This window comes from Nicotiana sylvestris, chromosome 5 (assembly GCF_000393655.2).
Source record: "Nicotiana sylvestris chromosome 5, ASM39365v2, whole genome shotgun sequence".
Lineage (NCBI taxonomy): Eukaryota > Viridiplantae > Streptophyta > Magnoliopsida > Solanales > Solanaceae > Nicotiana > Nicotiana sylvestris.
The window spans coordinates 172,606,854-172,627,371 of NC_091061.1; the positions used below are offsets into that span (position 1 = coordinate 172,606,854).

At 37.0% G+C, this 20,518-nt stretch overlaps 1 protein-coding gene and 1 long non-coding RNA gene across 2 annotated transcripts; both read left to right on the forward strand.

Annotated features, from left to right (window-relative positions):
* The first annotated feature begins 7,166 nt into the window (after window positions 1-7,166).
* On the forward strand, window positions 7,167-12,843 carry LOC104240533 (pentatricopeptide repeat-containing protein At1g28690, mitochondrial). Its single transcript, XM_070145669.1, has 2 exons — window positions 7,167-10,324; window positions 12,517-12,843. The coding sequence occupies exon 1, from the start codon at window positions 7,293-7,295 to the stop codon at window positions 8,871-8,873; it is 1,581 nt and encodes a 526-aa protein (XP_070001770.1). The 5' UTR covers window positions 7,167-7,292; the 3' UTR covers window positions 8,874-10,324; window positions 12,517-12,843.
* Window positions 12,844-12,853: 10 nt separating this feature from the next.
* LOC104240527 (uncharacterized) lies at window positions 12,854-14,840 on the forward strand. Its single transcript, XR_714448.2, has 2 exons — window positions 12,854-12,943; window positions 14,449-14,840. It is a non-coding gene; the product is annotated as an uncharacterized lncRNA (long non-coding RNA).
* Window positions 14,841-20,518: the final 5,678 nt, after the last annotated feature.

The following is a 20,518-nucleotide window of genomic DNA, read 5'->3' on the forward strand; positions in this document are numbered from 1 at the left end:
TCTAGCCAGGCTTGAGGCTGAGGCATCCGATGTCGTTATCATAGGTACGGTTTCAGTTTGCAGTAGAGATGCTTCAGTCCTATTTGATCCAGGGTCTACATACTCCTATGTGTCATCTTATTTTGCTACGTATTTGGTTGTGCCTCGTGATTCTTTGAGTGCTCATGTATATGTGTCCATACCGGTGGGTGATTCTATTGTTATAGATCATGTCTATCGCTTGTGTGTGGTTATTATTTGGGGTCTTGAGACCCGTGTAGATCTCCTACTTCTTGATATGGTTCATTTTGATGTCATTCTAGGGATGGATTGGTTGTTACCTTATCATGCCATATTGGACTGCCATGCCAAGATCGTAACCTTAGCCTTTCCGGGGTTGCCTCGATTGGAGTGAAGAGGGACTCCTAGTCATTCTACCAGCAGAGTTATTTCTTATATGAAGGCTCGACGTATGGTCGAGAAAGGGTGTTTGGCTTATTTTGCTTATGTTCGTGATTCTAGTGCTGGGGTTACTTCTATGGATTCTGTGCCAGTTGTTCAGGAGTTTCCAGAGATGTTTCCTGCAAACCTGCCAGGGATGCCACCCGACAGGGATATTGACTTTTGCATTGATTTGGCTCTGGGCACTCAGCCCATTTTTATTCTGCCATATCATATGGCCCCGCCAGAGTTGAAAGAATTGAAGGAGCAATTGAAAGATTTTCTTGATAAGGGATTTATTAGACCTAGTGTCTCACCCTGGGGTGCGCCAGTGTTGTTTGTTAAGAAGAAGGATGGGTCGATGAGGATGTGTATAGATTATCGGTAGTTGAACAAAGTCACCATCAAGAACAAGTATCCATTGCCGAGGATTGATGATTTATTTGATCAGCTTCACGGTGCCAAAGTGTTTTTGAAGATTGATTTGAGATCTGGCTTCCATCAGTTGAGGATTAGGGCATCCGATGTCCCTAAGACAGCTTTTCGGACTCGATATGAGCATTATGAGTTCCTAGTGATGTCATTTGGGTTGACAAATGCCCCAACAACATTTATGGATTTGATGAGCCGAGTGTTCAAGCCCTATCTGGATTCCTTTGTGATTGTTTTCATTGATGATATCTTGATCTACTCCTGCAGCCAAGAGGAGCATGAGCAACATCTTCGAGTCGTTCTCCAGACTCTGAGAGACAACCAGTTATATGCTAAGTTTTCGAAATGTGAATTTTGGTTGAGTTCAATTGCATTCTTGGGTCATGTTGTATCAGCAAAGGGTATTCAGGTGGATCCTAAGAAGATTGAGGCAGTCAAGGACTAGCCTAGACCCACATCAGCTACAGAGATCAAGAGTTTCTTGGGTTTGGCGGGTTATTACCGTCAGTTTGTGGATGAGTTTTCATCTATAGTAGCCTCGATGACCAAATTGACCCAAAAGGGTGCCCAGTTCAGTTGGTCGGACGAGTTTGAGGTAAGCTTTCATAAGCTCAAGATAGCTTTGACTACGGTGCCGGTGTTGGTATTGCCCACAGGTTCAGGGCCATATGTAGTATATTATGATGCATCTCGTATTGGACTTGGTACGGTATTGATGTATAATGGCAAGGTTATTGCATATGTTTCGTGTCAATTGAAGATCCATGAGAAGAATTATCTAGTTCATGATTTGGATCTAGCAGCCATTGTTCATGCGCTGAAGATCTGGAGGCATTATTTATATGGCGTGTTGTGTGAGGTGTTCACGGATTACAAGAGTTTGCAATACTTGTTCAAGCATAAGGAGCTAAATTTGAGGCAGAGGAGGTGGTTGGAGCTATTGAAAGACTATGATATCACCATCTTGTATCATCCTGGGAAGGCCAATATAGTGGCCGATGCTTTGAGTAGGAAGTCAACCAGTATGGGCAGCCTTGCATATATTCCAGTAGATGAGAGGCTGCTTGCTTTGGATGTTCAGGCTTTAGCAAATCAGTTCGTGAGGTTGGATGTTTCTGAGCCCAGCCATGTTCTAGCTTTCGTAGTCACCCGTTCTTCATTATTTGAGCATATCAGAGATCGACAACACGATGATCCTCATTTACTTATCCTTAGAGACATAGTGCGGCACGAAAGTTCCAAGCAGGTTACAGTTAGAGATAATGGAGTTTTGAGGCTGCAGGGCCGTATTTGTGTGCCTAATGTGGATGGACTTCGTGAGTTGATTCTAGAGAAGGCCCATAGTTCCCGGTACTCCATTCACCCGGGCGCCACTAGGATGTATCAGGACTTGCAGAAACATTATTGGTGGAGGAGGATGAAGAAGGATATTGTTGCATATGTAGCTCGGTGTTTGAATTGTCAGTAGGTAAAGTACGAGCATCAGAGACCTGGTGGTTTGCTTCAGAAGATTGAGATTCCTGAGTGGAAGTGGGAGTGTATCACTATGGATTTCATTGTTGGACTCCCACTGACTCAGAGGAAGTTTGATGCAGTATTGGTTATTGTGGATAGGCTGACCAAGTCAGCGCATTTCATTCCTGTGGCAGTTTCCTATTCTTTAGAGCGGTTAGTTGAGATCTACATCCGGGAGATTGTTGGTCGTCATGGTGTGCCCGTGTCTATTATTTCTGACCGAGGTATGCAGTTTACCTCGCATTAGTAGTAAAGTGTGAGTAGGGTACAAGGGTCGAGTTGAGCACAACATTTCATCCTCAGACGGACGGACAGTCAGAGCGTACTATTTGAATTTTTGAGGATATGCTTCGCGTATGTGTTATTGACTTTGGAGGTTCGTGGGATCAGTTCTTGCCATTAGCAGAGTTTGTCTACAACAACAGTTATTAGTCAAGCATCCAGATGACTCCCTATGAGGCATTATATGGTAGATGCTACCGATCACCAGTTGGATGGTTTGAGCCGGGAGAGGCTCGGTTGTTAGGTACAGATTTAGTACAAGACGCCTTGGATAAGGTTAAGATTATTCAGGATAGACTTCGTACAGCTCAGTCCAGGCAAAAGAGTTATGTCGACCGTAAGGTTCGTGATGTGGCATTCATGGTCGGAGAGCGAGTGTTGCTTTGGGTGTCGCCCATGAAGGGCATGATGAGATTTGGAATGAAGGGCAAGTTAAGCCCTAGGTTCATTGGGCCTTTTGAGATTCTTAGGAGAGTTGGAGAAGTGGCTTATGAGCTTGCATTTCCACCAAGTTTATCAGCTGTGCATCCAGTGTTTCATATTTCCATTCTTCGAAAGTATCACGACAATCCATCCCATATGTTAGACTTCGGCACTATCCAGTTGGACAAGGATTTGACCTATGAGGAGGAATCAGTGGTTATTTTAGACCGGTAGGTTCGTCAATTGAGATTAAAGAGTTATCCTTCGGTTCGTGTGCAATGGAGAGGTCAGCCTGTGGAGGCTACCTGGGAGTCTGAGTCCAATATGCGTAGCTGATATCCCCATCTGTTCACCGACTCAGGTATTTTTCTATGTTCGTTCGAGGACGGACGCCATTTTAGATGTGGAGAATGTGATGATCCAAAGGATAATCTTGTGTCTTAGAATCCGAATCCAGGTTTTAAGGCCTTAAAAACCTCATTTTTCTTCTCCTTGATTTGCGTTCGTAGTCCGGGCATGTTTTCGGAAATCTTTTATGTGAAAATTTGAGAAAAATGTTAAATTTTGCCTTTAAAATTGAATTAAGTTGACTCCGGTCAACATTTTGAGTAAGCGGACCCGGACTCGTGATCCGATAGTCCCAAAAGGTCCGTAGAAAATATGGGACTTAGGCATATGCCCGAAATTGAATTCCGAGGTCCCTAGCACGAGAAATGAATTTTTGAAGAAAATTGTTTAACTGAAAATATAAGAGTTTTTGGAAATTTAACGATGTTTGAATTTGATGGTATCGGGCTCATATTTTGGTTTCAGAGCCCGATACAGGTTTAATATGGTATTTAAGTTATGCCTGTAAAATTTGGTAAGAAACGAAATTCATATGACGTGATTCGGACCCTCGATTGTGAAAATGGAAACTTTAAAAGTTCTTGAGATTTTCATTGATTTTGATGCTAAATCCGTAGTTCTAGGTGTTATTTTGGCAATTTGATCGCACGAGCAAGTCCGTATGATATTATTAGACTTGCGTGCATGTTTGGTTTGGAGCCCCGAGGGTCGGGTGTGTTTTGGATAGGCTAAGGATGTTTTAGACTTGAAATTTCTGGTGTTTTGAACTTCCGATGTCATCTGGTATGTCCTTCTTCGCGTTCGCGAGCTTCGCGAACACGAAGAGTAAGTTAGTCTGAGGGAAATTACCTTCTACACAAATGCGAAGCACAGGTCGCGAACGCGCAGTGTTGGGGGCATTACCCTTCGCAAACGCGAAGGCCATTTTGGTAGGGACTTGGGGGAGGGGAAATACTCTACGCGAACGCGACGAATGGCTCACGAACGCGAAGGTCGGGCCGGGGAGTGTACCTTCGCGAGTGTGTACAGTATCTCGCGAACGCGAAGGCTCTTCTGGCCAATGCTTCACAAATGTGACAAGCTTCTCGCGAACGCGAAGAAGACCTGTCCAGCAATCTTAAAACAGAAGCAGAAATGGGAAAATACCATAATTTCATATTTTCTTCCATAGAACTCGACCTTGGGCGATTTTTGAAGAGGTATTTCATCACCAAATCATAGGTTTATGTTCTTAAACTCATTTCTTTCATTTTCCATCAACACCCATTAGATTTCTAGGCCTAAATCTTGTTCTTTAAGGGTATAAATTAGGGATTTTAGGAGAATTGGGGATTTGGACCTCGATTTGGAGTCGGAAACCAAAACTAATTACATATTTGGGCTCGTGGATGAATGACTGAACGAGTTTTGATTCGAACCTCGAGTTTTGACCAAGCGGTCCGGGGTCGATTTTTGACTTTTTGGAAAAAAGTTTGGAAAAACTAAATCTATATGTTGTAGTTGATTCCTTTAGCAATAATTGATATTAATTAGTTAATTATGCATAGGGTCGAGCAGTTTGGAAGTGTAAATCAAAGGAAAAGCGGTAATTGAGGCTTGACTTTTGGCCGTAGAATCGAGGTAAGTGTTTGTCATAACCTTAGCTTAAGGGAATAGGTGTTGTGTCTTAATTGCTACGTGTTAGTGTAGAGTACGACGTATAGGTGTGGTGACGAGTATCTGTACATTGGTGTCGAGCATGCAAGCGAGTTTTAAATTGTGATCGTTGTGATTCTTATTATGTATTATTCATGCTTAAATTGATGATTATACATGTTGAATAAGACTTATGACATTTTCTTGGTAATTGACCATTGTTGAGTGTCGACTCAAGTTAGGACTTATTTTGTGAAGTTAACTGTTGAAACAAGATTGGTTATAGTTGATTCCCATGCCGGGATGTTATTGTTTCTAATGTTGATTCCCTTGCCGGAATGTTATTGTTTCTATTATTGATTCCCTTGCCAGGATATTATTATTTATGTTGTTGGTTGAGTAAGAGTATAAAACACGAACGGTGATGCCGTGCACGATATTGTGAGAGAGTGTTAATGCATGAAGGGTGATGCCGTGCCATATTCTGTGAGTGTTAAAGCACGAAGGGTGATGTCGTGCCACATTATTGAGAGTAAAAGCACGAAGAGTGATGTCGTGGCACATTATTGAGATTAAAAACACGAAGGGTGATGTCGTGCCATGATTATGAGAGAGTAAAAAAACGAAGGATGATGTCGTGCTGTTTCTGTTGATTTCTATGGTGAGGACGAGAGTAAAAGCACGAAGAGTGATGTTGTGCACTTGTTACTGTGTTATCATTTCCGCTGATTCAAGTTTGATATTTACTTTGTTGCTTTACTTTATTATTGTCATAACCTGATATCCCCCTCAATATGTTCCCCATTTTTCGTCTTTATCTGTTAAATTCATGTTATTATTGCTTCTCTTATATGAGTTAACTACACAGGTTTATATGATTGTTGTGTCATAGCCTCGTCACTACTTCAATGAAGTTAGGCTCGACATTTACCAGTACATGGGGTCGGTTGTACTAGTATTATACTCTGCACTTTCTGTGCAGATTTCAATGTTGGACCTCGTGAGTAGATCGTGGGTTGCTGCCTTCAGTCCACAGGAGACCCGAGGTAGATCTGTCGCCGTTCGCAAACTCCAGAGTCCCCTTCCTTATGCTTTAGATATACTGTCTCTTTTCATTCCAAGAACAGTTGTATTTTTTCTTTCTAAACCAATATTTGTAGAAATTCGTAGATGTTCGTGAAATTGTGACACCAGATCATTGGGGTAGACATGTAATGAAGTATTTTGAACTATTATAACACTTCCGCATTTTATATCTGTTCAATTTTAATTACTACTTATTTCTGTTTGAGTTAATTGCTAATGTGTTAAAGTCATAGTAGTTGCCTTGCCTAACTTTCACAAGTAGGCGCCATCACGATCCCGACGGTGGGAAATCCGGGTCGTGACAATATATATATATATAACTACAACAAAATATAATTTACCTACAATTTTACTACAACTTTATACAATTTCGTAAGTATATTGTATGTCATGTCTTCTTCTCCTTCTTCTTCTTTTATATTGTATGTCATGTTTTCTTACTACGAGTTTCAATCTGAAATTCAGCCAAAATTAAGTCCAATCTTTACCAAAACACCCTCAAAATTGAGATATAAACTACAAACAATATTTCCAATTATTTGCAACAATACTCAATCCAAACAAATAATGATTTTTGAAAATCCAAATTCGAATTTAAAGCTTTATGATAGATTAGTGTTCGAATCTTCAATTCCTACGACCTGGAGGTTACTTCAATAGGTTGATTGGTAGAAGATAACTTTTAGGCTTACCTTATTGAGAGAGAAAGAAAGTGAGAGAGAAAGATGAAGAAAGAAAGAAAAATTGACGAGAGATGCGGGAGTGAGGAAAGAGGAGCAGAGAGAAAAAAGGAAAATGATGTAACTAAATCCCCTAATTCAAGGCACTAATAATGGATTGCATATAATTTGTAAGTAATCATTGTTTAGAGTTGGTAATATATAAAACTAAGACAATTTTAGTAAATAAGTTTCAAATATCGTATAAGAAGGTAAAACTCCCTATAATTTATGTCACATTTTGTGGAATTGATGTTCTCGTTCTAAAACATCCTTTTAGTTTGTGATAGATGGTGATATTGTTTTTGTGTCTCATTAAATCCGTAAGGTACAACTCGACCATTTTCCCAATAAAGAAACCATAGTGCAAAAATAGTAGTAGTAGTAATACAAAGTTTAGCGCCTCTCTTTCAAGACAGTCTTGAACTAAAGATGATAAATGCCAAAATACCCAAATTCAAATCTTTGGTCCCGTTAAAAGAAACTGAAATTAACCACCTTTTATGGCCACCAAAATTTTCTTCACTGCCGTCAGTTCTCCAGCACTATATCAATTCCGACACTCCTATACACGGCCAAAAGATCCATTCATACATTCTCAAAACTGGTTACAAACCAAATACCAATATATGCATCAAGCTTATCATACTTCATTTAAAGTCTTCTTGCCTTTTCTATGCGCGCCAAATGTTCGACGAAATGCGTCAACCGACTCTCTCTGCTTATAATTACATGATTTCAGGTTATGTAAAACATGGGTTTGTCTTAGAATCTTTTGATATGGTTAGAAAGCTGTGTCTTTCTGGTGAAACTCCAGATGCGTATACATTATCAATGATCTTGAAGGGCTCCACTAGTAGCTATGCTGAGTTATATTCTCCTTGTATTGGAAAACAGGTTCATGCCCGGATATTTAAATGCATCGTTGAGGATGATGATGTGCTTTATACGGCATTAGTTGACTCGTATGTGAAGAGCGGGAGGGTGGACTATGCAAGGAGAGTGTTTGATTTGATGTTGGAAAGGGATGTAGTTTGCTCGACATCGTTGATAACAGGGTACATGAATCAGGGTTATATTGAGGATGCTGAAGATGTGTTTAGTAGAACGACAGAGAAAGATGTTGTGGTGTTCAATGCAATGATTGAAGGTTATAGCAAACAAGTTGAAAATGCTAAGAAGGCGATTGAGGTTTACATTGACATGCAACGTTTGGGTTTTAGGCCGAATATTTCTACTTTTGCAAGCATTATTGGGGCTTGTTCTGCTCTTGCAGCATTTGAAAATGGTCAACAAGTTCAAGGGCAGCTCATGAAGACTGAGTTAATTGAGCATGTAAAAATTGGAAGTGCTTTAATTGACATGTATTCGAAGTGTGGGTTGGTTGAGGATGCAAGAAGAGTCTTTAACTACATGCCTGAGAAGAATGTCTTCTCGTGGACTTCCATGATTGATGGATATGGGAAAAATGGGTATCCTAATGAAGCACTTGAACTATTTAGTGTAATGCAAATAGATCATCTCATTGTTCCAAACTATGTTACATTTCTAAGTGCTCTCTCTGCTTGTGCGCATTCTGGGCTAATTGCTAAAGGAAGAGAGATTTTTGAAAGCATGGAGAGAGATTACTCGATGAAGCCGAGGATGGAGCATTATGCTTGCATGGTTGATATCTTGGGCCGCTCAGGGAGTTTAAATCAAGCATTAGAGTTTGTAATTAATATGACTGAAAGGCCAGATTCTGATGTTTGGGCAGCTTTACTCAGTTCTTGTAGACTGCATGGAGATGTGGAATTGGCTAATTTAGCTGCCAATGAACTTTTCAAGCTGAGTAGCGGTAGTCGTCCAGGGGCATATGTTGCGCTATCTAATGCTCTGGCAGATGCTGGGAGATGGGATGGTGTAAGTGAACTTAGGGAGATTATGAAGATTAGAGGAATATCAAAAGGCACAGGCTTCAGTTGGGTTGGCAGTGATAGCAGCTTGAAAGCTTTCTTAGGACAGCAGATTTAATTAAAGATAATATTAGCATTCTTTCACTCAGTTAATCTGACGACTTGAAGGGGAGCCTTGGCGTAACTTGTAAAGTTGTTGTCATGTGACTAGGAGGTCACGAGTTAGAGCCTTGGAAACAGCCTCTTGCAGAAATGCAAGGTAAGACTGCGTGCAATAGACCCTTGTGGTTAGGGCTGGGCATATATCGGGTAAAACCGATAACCCGAATCGTTAATTGTTTATTGGATTATCGGTATCGGGTTATTGGGTTAACGGTTCGGTAACGGTTTAGAATTTTTTTACTATTGGGTTATCGGTTCGGGCCTCGGTTTGCCAATTTTGTTAATTGGTTAACCGATAACCCAATAAGAATTAATAAAATTACGACTTTATCCTTAAGTATATACAAATGCTAGGGCTTCAGTTCATTCTCTCCTATTCTTTCTCAACCCCACTCTTCAGTTGCTTCATCTTCATTCTTCATACACCTTACTAGTTACTCCTAGCGTAAGTCTTTAGTATACTATATGTGAATTCTTCTCTTTTTTGCTTAACTCCAGTGAATTGTCTTTTCTTTTTTGCTTAACTCTAGATTGAGTTATCTTATCGGGTAAACCGATAATGATCGATAACCGATAACCGATAACCGATATCTTATCGGTTTATCAAATTTGTAAACCGATAACCGATATGCTAAACCGATAATATTCATAACCGAACCGAACCGACCGATGCCCACCCTTACTTGTGGTCCGGCCCTTCCCGGGACCTCGCGCATAGCAGGAGCTTAGTGCACCGGGTTGTCCTTTTAGTTAATCTGATGACTTGCGCTTTTCTTTATATACAATTTAAATTCTCTAGACTCCTGGTAGTTCCGGTGACACCAATTGCCAATCTCTACCCACTTATCCATGCCTGTACAGGATAACAGAAAATGGATATATGACTAGTTGAAATTACTTAATGGAAAATATACCTATTCAGCTACATGGTTTGGCTTTCTTCACCCTTGTATAAGGATTCAAGTTCATATGTGTGAGTTTGTGTTTATATCCTTCAAGATCGCAATCCTTTTAAACTCAGGTTCAGGTCTTCCTAATTTTTTGCCAGCATAAGGAGTGAAGAGGATTAACTTGTTCACCGTTAATCATACTTCCAGAGTGTTCTAGTGAGAGAGCTGTTCACTTTCCTGCATTTATCAATCTAGATCCCCAGGGCACCCAGGAAGGTGTGTTTCTTTGATTGGCTGGTAACCAAGGAAGAGATATTGATAGCAGAGAATCTGAGGAAGATGAGGATTGTATATTTGTGGGTGCTTCATGTGTAGATGTTTGGTCTTCGTGTAGATCATCTTCTGCTACATTGCTGGATGGCAGCGCATTTGCGGGTGGCTGGTCCTGAATCGGTTCGGTGTACAATGGGTGATGCCAAGCAAAGGAAACCTGCAATAGAGGCGGAACTAGGTATAGGTAAGACGTTCAAATTCTTAATCATGTGCATGCTTGGAAGTTGGAATTTGCTGTCTCCTGATTGTGAAGTTGTCAATAGGATGACGCTAGAGATTAGGTATACGTGTAAGGCCACTTGCTTCATCAAAGCTGCTACAATCAGAAGAATTCTGTATGTTAATACTTGTTGGATATAATGAACAGTTTAAACATTTTCTCACCTACAATATTAATCTTGAGCTAGTAAAAAATTCTATTTGTAACTGGATGTTGTTGACTAATCATTGTACTGTCATTAAAATGCTGCTGGTTTGGCCTTAAGTTATTCCTTTCTGCTTGTGAATGTCATACAAAATTGTTGTCTGTAGAAGTGCTTTCTGCAGCGTATTGCTTCTATTGTTACGTGCCTTCGTAGAATAAGTACTTATAGATAGTTCATGTTACTCGTTGTTCAATGAAGGAGCTGGAGTCAACATCGACAAGCCTCTAGAGGTTCCGGCAAGCGCTGTTAAATTTGGACAAATTAATTATTTGTCCTTGCTACAGAGTGATTAATGAGACGCTAAAGCTTGTTTAAGGGCTTAAAGAGGTTCTCTGACCCATTACTCCTTCCTGCCCTGCTCAATAGTTTCTCCTGTTATTACGCTTCATTGTGGATATTTTGGGTATGCTGCTTCTTTGGTTTAAGTAGCTTAAGCTGATTGAGCGTGTACAATTGCATGGCGAAGGTGTCTTCCACAACTACCAAAAAGTTGTGAAAATGTCCATCTCTGACTTCAAGAGCATTATGTGGAATATACTATCCACTCTCCAGCCGACACCAGAAAACATTTTCTAGAAAAATAGTTTCTGAAAAACTAATTAGTCATTTTCTGGAAAATGTCTTTCGTCGTGCCAAACTCACTCATAATCTCAAGTTCTGCTTAGCTAGATATCTTAGTTGTTAACACATCAAAGGATGTCAAATTCTACTGCTATTATTTTGGGTGCATCACATTTATGCACTGAATTGATGTGTTTCTCCAGTGTGATTCGATGAGTGAATGTTTGTACTAGGAACAGTTTTTCACTAGAATTTTCAGGCTTCCGTAAGCCATCAAGGGGAGGACAATGATGTAAAGGTTGCACTGACAATCAGTTCAAATTGTACGCTTGGTTTAATTTGCAGATTAGTGTATTTGACCATTAAATGTTAGGAAAATTAAAATCAGGGCTAGTAAAGTAAGGTGCTAAGTGGCAAGTATCTTAATCTCAAATTTCTTCTTATAGGTAGAAATGATGAGAGTTTGAAGGTGCTCTTGCATCAATCTATGTTGAAGTCCAAGACTATTGTGTGGATGAAACTTTTACAATTGCATTTAAGAATGAATTGTTTGATTAAAATGATATTGGTCCTGTTATGGTTTTATGAGTGAATGGTGTACTAGGAGCAGTTTGTCGATACAAATAGTAAATCTCCCACTAGCCACCTTTAGGAATGGGAGGACACAGACTAAAGGCAATCTTGCAACCAAAACATAAGAAGGGGAAAAAAATTAAATCAAGCATCTGTCTGCTCTCTTGTTTGGTCTGTACTTATGATAAACTTGTTTTCCTTTACCTTGGGATGTTGAGAAAGTTTTTGTACCATTCACCATTACTACACCTTGAAAAAGATAATCCTTTAGTAATCTTATAAAGACGATATAAAGGCTAGTTCTCCAACAAATGCTGGTGGGAGCCATTTGAAGTGGGGGTGTGAGTTCTGACCCTGATCGAGCACTTCTTTTAAGTGCTGCTTTAGTATGCTAAAACTGGATTCCGATACTGCTCAAAAGATATGCCGAGTTAACGTTCCTTTTGTCGATCATCCTACGCTGTGGGACTTCTATAATTTATGTTGCTTTAGCTAAACATTGATTCCTGTTGTTTAAAGAGTATGATTATAGATTCTCTGTTCTATGAATAGACTAACCTCTATTTAATTTCTTAACATTGATTTGGTATCGATGCTGCTATCTAATTCAAGTCCAGTATTTTGGCCTTTCAAAGTTTAAATAATGCCTATGACTTGATAAACTGTGATTTAGTTGCTTGTGTGGTATCGAATAATCGGGTAAAGATAAACTGTGATATAGTTGTTTGTGTGGTATCGAATGATCGGGTAAAGACTAATCATAGCTATTAGTGTAGACAGAAACTGAGAAATTCTGACAGGAATTTCCCATCCACAGATAAAGAAAGGGCGCAGAATGCATGTCGTAAGACCAGTCACAGCTACAAATATAACAAAGCCACATGCAGGCTGCGGCTACATGGAAGGAGATGTTTTTTCATTTCCCCTCGTGTTTTTGGTAGTTAGAAGGATTTTACATTTTGCAGAACTGGATGCAGATTGTCAATGTCACTTAATATCCAAGCTCCAAGTATCTTACATGGATTGATCCTCTCCAGAATATCTTGTATACATGAATCGTAACATAAATGAGGTAGCTGGGAAGTCCTATCAAGAAAATCCATCATTCCTGTTGTGCTGCCCCACACGGTCACTAGGTCTTGCATATCAGATTTCTAACAATGGAGCTTTCATCTTCAATCCCAGTTTCTAGTCACTATGCCATCTGTTTCATGGAGAAAACTTCTGTTAGCCTCAAGGAACAGGTAACCATCTCCACACCTATGATATTAACCTTAGCGTTGGAAAATATGAATATGTGCTGGTCCCATTTTCTTAATTTTAGTCCATAATAAAGACTACTATATTCAACCCCAGAAAGCAGCCGGTATATGTGAAGTACCTTTTAAAGCCCCTATTCACTCTTGATTGGACCATCATCATTTATGCCTAGGAGACAGGGTTAATCAATAATCATCTTTAAATTTTGCAAGTTGTCATTGAATTGAATATAGGGGTATTGGCTCTTCATATTTTTTTTTTTGTATAGACAACAAGTCTACATCAATCTGATCTGATGGTCATGAGCGAGTTCTTTTGTGGATACCTTGTGTCTGGAGTAAGAGAGAGCAAAGTCTTTTCTAGCACCTTTAGAGTATGTTTTATTAAGACTAATTGGGTCCATCATTGTTGCCAGATTTGGTTGTTTTCTTTTGTCAACTTTTATAGCAAAATTATACTAACAAGGATTGATTTCTTTTGGTAAATACTTCCATACGTGTATATATTTGCATCAGCAGCTTAATGTTTTAAGTACTATTTTGCATCAAGTCCCTTGAAGCTCATGCAATCCATAAATAACTAGCAGGAATATTATTTTATATCTATATAAGTTTTTTCTCTTATACAAAACAACATAAGGAGAACAAATAGTTAGGAGTACAGGGGTTGTGACCACTGGTCTCCTGAACGACAACTGACATGTTTGGAGGCGGGTGAGTATCATAGCAGACTTAACCGTTAGTCTCTTTTAGGAAAAACATGTATGTTTTAGACCCATGCCAGTGGTCTTGTAGGCAGTTGCACATACAAAGATTGCCCCTGTTGCCAGTGGCGGAGGCAGGATTTTCACTAAGTTAGAGTCAAAATATAAAGAAGTAGACCTACGAAGAAGCCAAGAGGCATCAACATGTAGTATATATATATAATTTATTTTATCTAGCTACACACTGTAATTGTTCGACAAAGGAGTATCGGTTGACACCCGTTGAATACATGTGGCTCCGCCACTGGCTGTTGCCTTTGGCCTGAACGGTGTATTGACATTGGCGTAAAATCGTGGAACTGCTTGTTGTGCATGCACATATCAAAGGCTTTTGAGAAAGCTTTGTTTGCTTATAAACGTCCTAGTAATCACTGAGAATTTGTCGTGGTCGCTTTAACAAAAGCCTATGTATGTTTAGAACAGTGCAAGTGACCATGAAATATTGAAAGTTGAAAAAAATTTCATTTGTATTTGTAAAAAAAAAATGTGATTGATTATGATAACCTATGTTGCTCGGACTCTCCAAAATTGTTGTCGCACCCGTGTCGGATCCTCCAAAAGTGGGATCCTCCAAAAATGTACCACTTTTGGAGGATCCGGCACGCACCCGACAACATTTTTGAAAAGTCCTAGCAACATAGATGATAACTACTCATTGATACCTCTAGGCTTATCCGATAATTCTTTGCCGTGAATATCTGAATTGGTTGTTTGGTGTTCAAATAGATGGATAAGGAAGAGAGTAAAAATGAAGAAGATATTAGATTGGAATGTTGTGATTTCAACAACTTACACAAGAATATATTCCAAGAAGAAACCAGACAAGTCTGTATTGAGTGCTAGAGACTAGTTCAATGGTCCAAAGAAGTGGGCATATGGGAAATGGTTTTCAACTTTTAGCCATAAGTGTTGTCTTGTACGTGGCTAAGTCAATGGTGGTAGCTACTGTCAGTTTACTCATAAAAGCATTTCTCATCTCCCTCTTTCTGTAAAATGGTCCCCTAGTTTTTGAAAATGAAATGTAACTAAAACTTTACGGATATTGCAGGGACATTTATACTGGGAAACTGTAGTTCTAGACTTGGTTGCTGAGGCTACAAGTTATTGTTTTTATTATTAATATTTGATAGTATTTTTATGCATGTTTCATTTAAAAAGGAGGTATTAGTAGATCAAGAATAAGCAGGTTGTACTAAATGGTTAAGTAGGATGTACACACACAGTCCTTAATCCTTACCACCACCACCACCACCAATAAAACAAGTGAAATCCCGCAAGTGAGGTCTAGGGAGGGTAGTGTGTATGCATACCTTACCATTACCTTGAGGAGGTAGAGGTTGTTTTCGAAAGACCCTCGGCTCGAGATATTCAAAGAAATAGGGTAAAAGATTATTGGCATTAGATATTTACACCTAATAAGTACATGATACTCTATATGTTTTTAGAAACATGGTTATTACTAAATCCTAGTTAACTAATACAAAAGCAAATAATTAATCATAGTAACTTAATATGGTTTGATATTAATATTTTATGCAAATAACCAAGGGCAGATGTAGTGTGTTACCCACGAGTTCAATTGTATCTATAACTTTCGACGTATAACAAAAATTTACATGTAAAAATACATTAAAATTACAAAAATAGTAGATATGACCCCCTAACTTTAAAAATATAATGGGTTCAATGCTAAAACGGTAATAGTTGAACCTATGGCACGTGTTAGCTAATTTTTAGACTGATAATTGAAAAATAGTCATTGTTTGTAAAATCATCGAAAAATAGCTATTATTTTGCTGAAACACGAAAAGTTTCAGCATAATATGCAAGACTATAGAGCTCATGCAGATAAACTTCCAGCATATTATATTGGAACTCCAGCATACGAAAAGTTCCAACATAATATGTTGGATTATGGAGCTCATGCATATAAACCTCCCGCATATTATGTTAAAACTTCAACACATTATGAAATTCAACACATTATCTTAGAAGCTCATATGTAAAAAATTCGAACTCCGGCATATTATGCTGGAATATTTACTGATTTTTAAGGGTGTTTTTGTTCAGATTTTATCTTTACATAAAAAAAATAGCTAAATTTCAATTACTTTGAAACTATGACTATTTTTCAATTATAAGTTGTAAATCTGACTATTTTTTATTTCCGCAAATAAGTGCATGCAAACTATTCATTTGCTACTATCGTTAAAAAGAAAAGAAAAACGAATATATGCACAACTACGTATCATATAAGCAAGAACGATTATCGGCTTAAAGCGTTAATTGTGGCGCGGCTTGTGAAGCAGCTTGAAGATGAGCCAGTCACTCAAAGTGTAAATACATTTTCCATTTGAAACCACAAAGACAAAGTAAAATGGAAATATAAATTCATATTTCACATAAATAGGGATCTGAACACATTAAGATAAGATCAACAGTCCAATGGACAGAGAGTCAAACATGGCTGACGACTCTATTGAAGCTTGGGACCCACCTCTTCAAAATAATCCAAAAAGATGAGAGACAATGTTTATTCTACTACTGACATTGTAGGCCCCATTTATTTATTTGCTTTTTGATTTTTTCTCTCTCTTTATGTGCAGAAAGATTAGACATTTGATCTTTGTACTTGAAAGGTTGCAACTAGTTTAAATGTACAAACTACTAGTTTATTCTTATTAATCACACTAAAATTTGGAGATTGACGCTAGACCAGCGGTGAAAGTAAAATTTTAACCAAGAAATAAACAAATTTAATATCCAATATATATACACAAATTTTTTTTGACCTTATATATTTAATGGAGTATAATTTTTTGTTTTTACCAAATTGAAACCCAATATTTAACCACAAATATGATGTTGGTTTAAGACAAAACCGCAGAGAGAAAGAAAAGGAGAATGTTGCCACCCTATCTTGTCCAAATCACATTGAACAAAAGCGAATTCACAATTTAAAAGTTCTCAACTAGAATAACTGAATATACATATAATTCGAGGCAAAAAAATATAATATAAATGTAAATAATCAAGATTGCCCTGTAACACCGTGCTTTGACGGGCCCTAAGTACCTTGGCTCGGGTAGATAGTGTTGATTTCGTGTTATCGGAGATTCGTTCATTACAAATGTTTTTCTCGATGTTAATTAAGCTCCGATTTCTTTTTTAGCTCTAGCTCAGAAGAGGTCGACCTTTGTGCGTATAGATGCTGCGAACGTCGTCCACCAAAGGGTGAAGTCACGTATTGGATGAAATTTTTATGTCATAAGAATTTGTTTAAGTCATTTTTTTAATATTCCGGATGATTTGTATGCATATCGACTAATTGTACGAGGTGAAACTGTTTTTTGACGGATTTAACAGCTATCGTTTTTTCTTGCTTCTCTCCTTGAAAGTTTAAAAAAATTGATATGATAGTGATATGAACCTAATACAATAAAATAAAATAAAAAAGGAGATGTAGGTTCCACTTCCCACCAACCATGTGACTCCACTTTTCATCTCCTAACTCACCTTTCCCACTCTCTTTCACTTGTTTTATTATTTTATTTTTTTGGTTTGTATTTTTAAGGCTTTTTTTCTTTCAATAAATTAATAGTAAATTTTTTTATATTAGTTTATGTAATGGTATTTGATTAAATATAAAATTATAAATATTGATTTGATTTTTATTAAGATACTTCTTCCTTTTTATTAATGTGATGATATTTGAGTAAATATTAAGTCTAAAAAATATTTGTTTAATTTTATCTAATATTAGTTATAATAAAAAATATTAAAATTGACATAGAAAAAGAAAAGAAAGAATATCATTTCAAAGTATAAATGGGTATATGTTTAGATAGCAGCTCGCCCAAAATTCTAAGAACGAGTTTACGTAAAATTCCAACCAAATGCCAAGGAAGAAAAGTATGTCAAGCAGTGGAAAAACTGAAATATATTCTTTCTTACATTTGGTTAAATTTTTTTACAAGAAATTGAAATTCAAATTTTTGCACAGAGCTTTAGAGTAGTTTTTCAAAAATTTGAAACAAACTAAAAATTCCCCTTAATTGGCGTTTGGTTGAAAAAGCTAATTCGCAAAAACAAACTATTTTTTTTTTCAAAATTGTAGTCCAAATGTCAACTTAAATTCTTAAAATTTGGAAATAAAAATAAAGAAATGAGTATGAAATATTTTAAAACATCCCAAAATGAAAGGGTTCGTATTTAGAAAGTATCAATCTATAAATGGAAGGTAGTATGTACTCGCGGAGGAGAAGAGTGAGCACAGTTTTTCTATTGGTGAAGAGGCCTTCTTAGATGTTCGTTTCATTGGGCCCATATTTGTCGGACTTAACAGGCCTTTGGGCGTGTGATCAGGGCCCACAGAAGAAAGCGGCCTTTGCTTTTGGGCCCACCTAAAAGCTTCTTTTCAAGTTGATGGGCCCAGCCCATGGAATCCTACTTCTCTCCCTTTCCTTCGAAATAACAATCACTACATGGAGCCAAAGTTGTCAGCTTTACGTCTTTTTTCTTTCTCATGTCACCCTAAAATTTCTTCCTTTTCCCTTAAGCTATAACTTTCTTTCTTTTATTGCCCGAATAGGTATTCGGTATTCATATTGGATCGGATATGATTCACACCAAAAAGTCTCCTATTAGAGGTAAAGTGTTTCTTAACAAAGATTACTCATACGCACGACTCAAATTCGAGATCTCTAGTTAAGAATGAAAAAGTACTTGCCATTTTACCACAATACTTATTGGTAGCAACTCCTAGATTACAGATTTAAGTTCGAGCCTTGAGATTAGGATAAATGAATCATATGCAATTCCAATTTGACTTAGTTGAACTAGTAAGATTTGAATACCAGAAGAATTAGATCTATCTTTTTTCTTTTTCCTTTTTCATTTAGGGTGGTAGAGGGGGTGAAATTTCTCCCAGAAGGAAAACGTACTTGGATTCATAATTGTTTTCTACATTAAGGAAAATTACTGCGACAAAATTCAACAAATTGATTTGTGAATATAACTTGGTGCATGTCTGCTAAAAAAAAAAAATCTCAAAATCTACGTATATGATTTTTCTTTTCTTTTTTGATATCCTGTTTTATATGATTAATTCTTCTGCCAAGGAGGGTAGGGTGCTCAAGATTGAGAGAAGTTCGTTACATAATGTTACATAAATATGAAACTAAAAGTATTACTTACTTTTTTTCATTAGAAATAGTACTTTATATAAATTATTACAAGTTGTACTAAGCTTGTATTTTTATAAATTTTGATTTCTTTTGGGATTTGCGTACGTACTAGATTCGAACTAGTAAACCTTTATTAGACGTGGAGTTTTGTGCTGTCTGAGAATATCAAAACAAAAACCTATGCTTAAAATTTTAATGCAAGTGGGAAGCCATTAGCGATCAACTTGTTCTAGTTCTTTTCTTTAAATTATCATAACTTTGCCTTGACATATATTAAATTTGTTTAGAACTGTAACAATTTTAAAAGCATATATAACTTTGCTCACTTCAAATATATTTACTTCTGCATTTAGATTTGCTTTAGATTGTGTAATAAAGGTTACTGGTCTTACGTGAGGAAAATAAAGTAGATAAAAATATCATTAAAACCTGATTATGAAATATTGAGTGGAGTTTTATTACTGTAAAATATTAACAAGTTGTTAAATAATTATTACATTGGATCCACTTAAAATTTCTAATTTTTTTTAATCACTAACTAGGATAATTTGCTTTATATAGATCTACTGAGTCCTATGTAAAATCAAACACAATATAAAGTGATAAATATGAAGAATAAAGTGTAAGCAACAAGGCCAATTACTCGATAAAGCATACCTAGTTATTATAGACATTTTAAAAAGGTTGATGTAAAGCAAACTTTATAAAAAAAAAGTTAATTGTAGTACACTATTATATCTATACTATACTAGCAATAGTACTTCAGTTGTTGCACTACTTCACCAACAAAAAGAGTTGTTGAAGAGGATTCTCCAACGCGGAAAGGATCCAACGAATTCTAAAGAATTGACCTAGTATAAGGTAAAAATCTCATGTACGGTTATGTAGAATGGCAGTACGTTGATTTATCTGTCAACTTTCCACTATCACCCAAAAATTAAACTCTACTTTATGTAGAGTTGTCAGAGTACAATTAACTTATGGATTTGAGGTTTGATTAAAAAAAGAAGAAATCAAAATCGTGTATGAGGTTTGATTAAATGGCTTCATATTTGTTCTGTTTTCTTCATCATTATTGTTTTCCTCAATAATTGCAAATTAAATATGAGCTAATTATTTAAGAAATGCAAAATGCAAATAAATATTATCCCATGAACAAGATACTGGCCAATTGTTCTTAAAAAAAAAAGCAAGAAAGAAAAGAGTCACAAAAGTTTTTTAACTGCTACAAAGATTCCTCTTAATTAAAAGTCTACAACTGAGAATTATCAGTAAGAAATTGAAAAGATTATTATAAAATAATAAGTAAAAAAAGAGTTTAGTGAAAATGCAATCGAAATGGTCTCCTATTTTGCAGCACTATATTCTCAAGCAACTCACTTTTTCTAAATTGTGTCAACATTAGAGCCGATCAATGCATGTGGAAATTGGAATAATGCAAATATTTCAACTAAAGAATCTAGCCACCTTAGATAGATAAATATTCAAATTGTTATAGAGAAAACATTTAAACATATATTATAAAGTTTCCAAGCTTTTGCCAAACCATAATGTACTAATTCTTCGAGACAAAAATATTCTTTACTTTAATAGGAAATAAGCACCCAAAG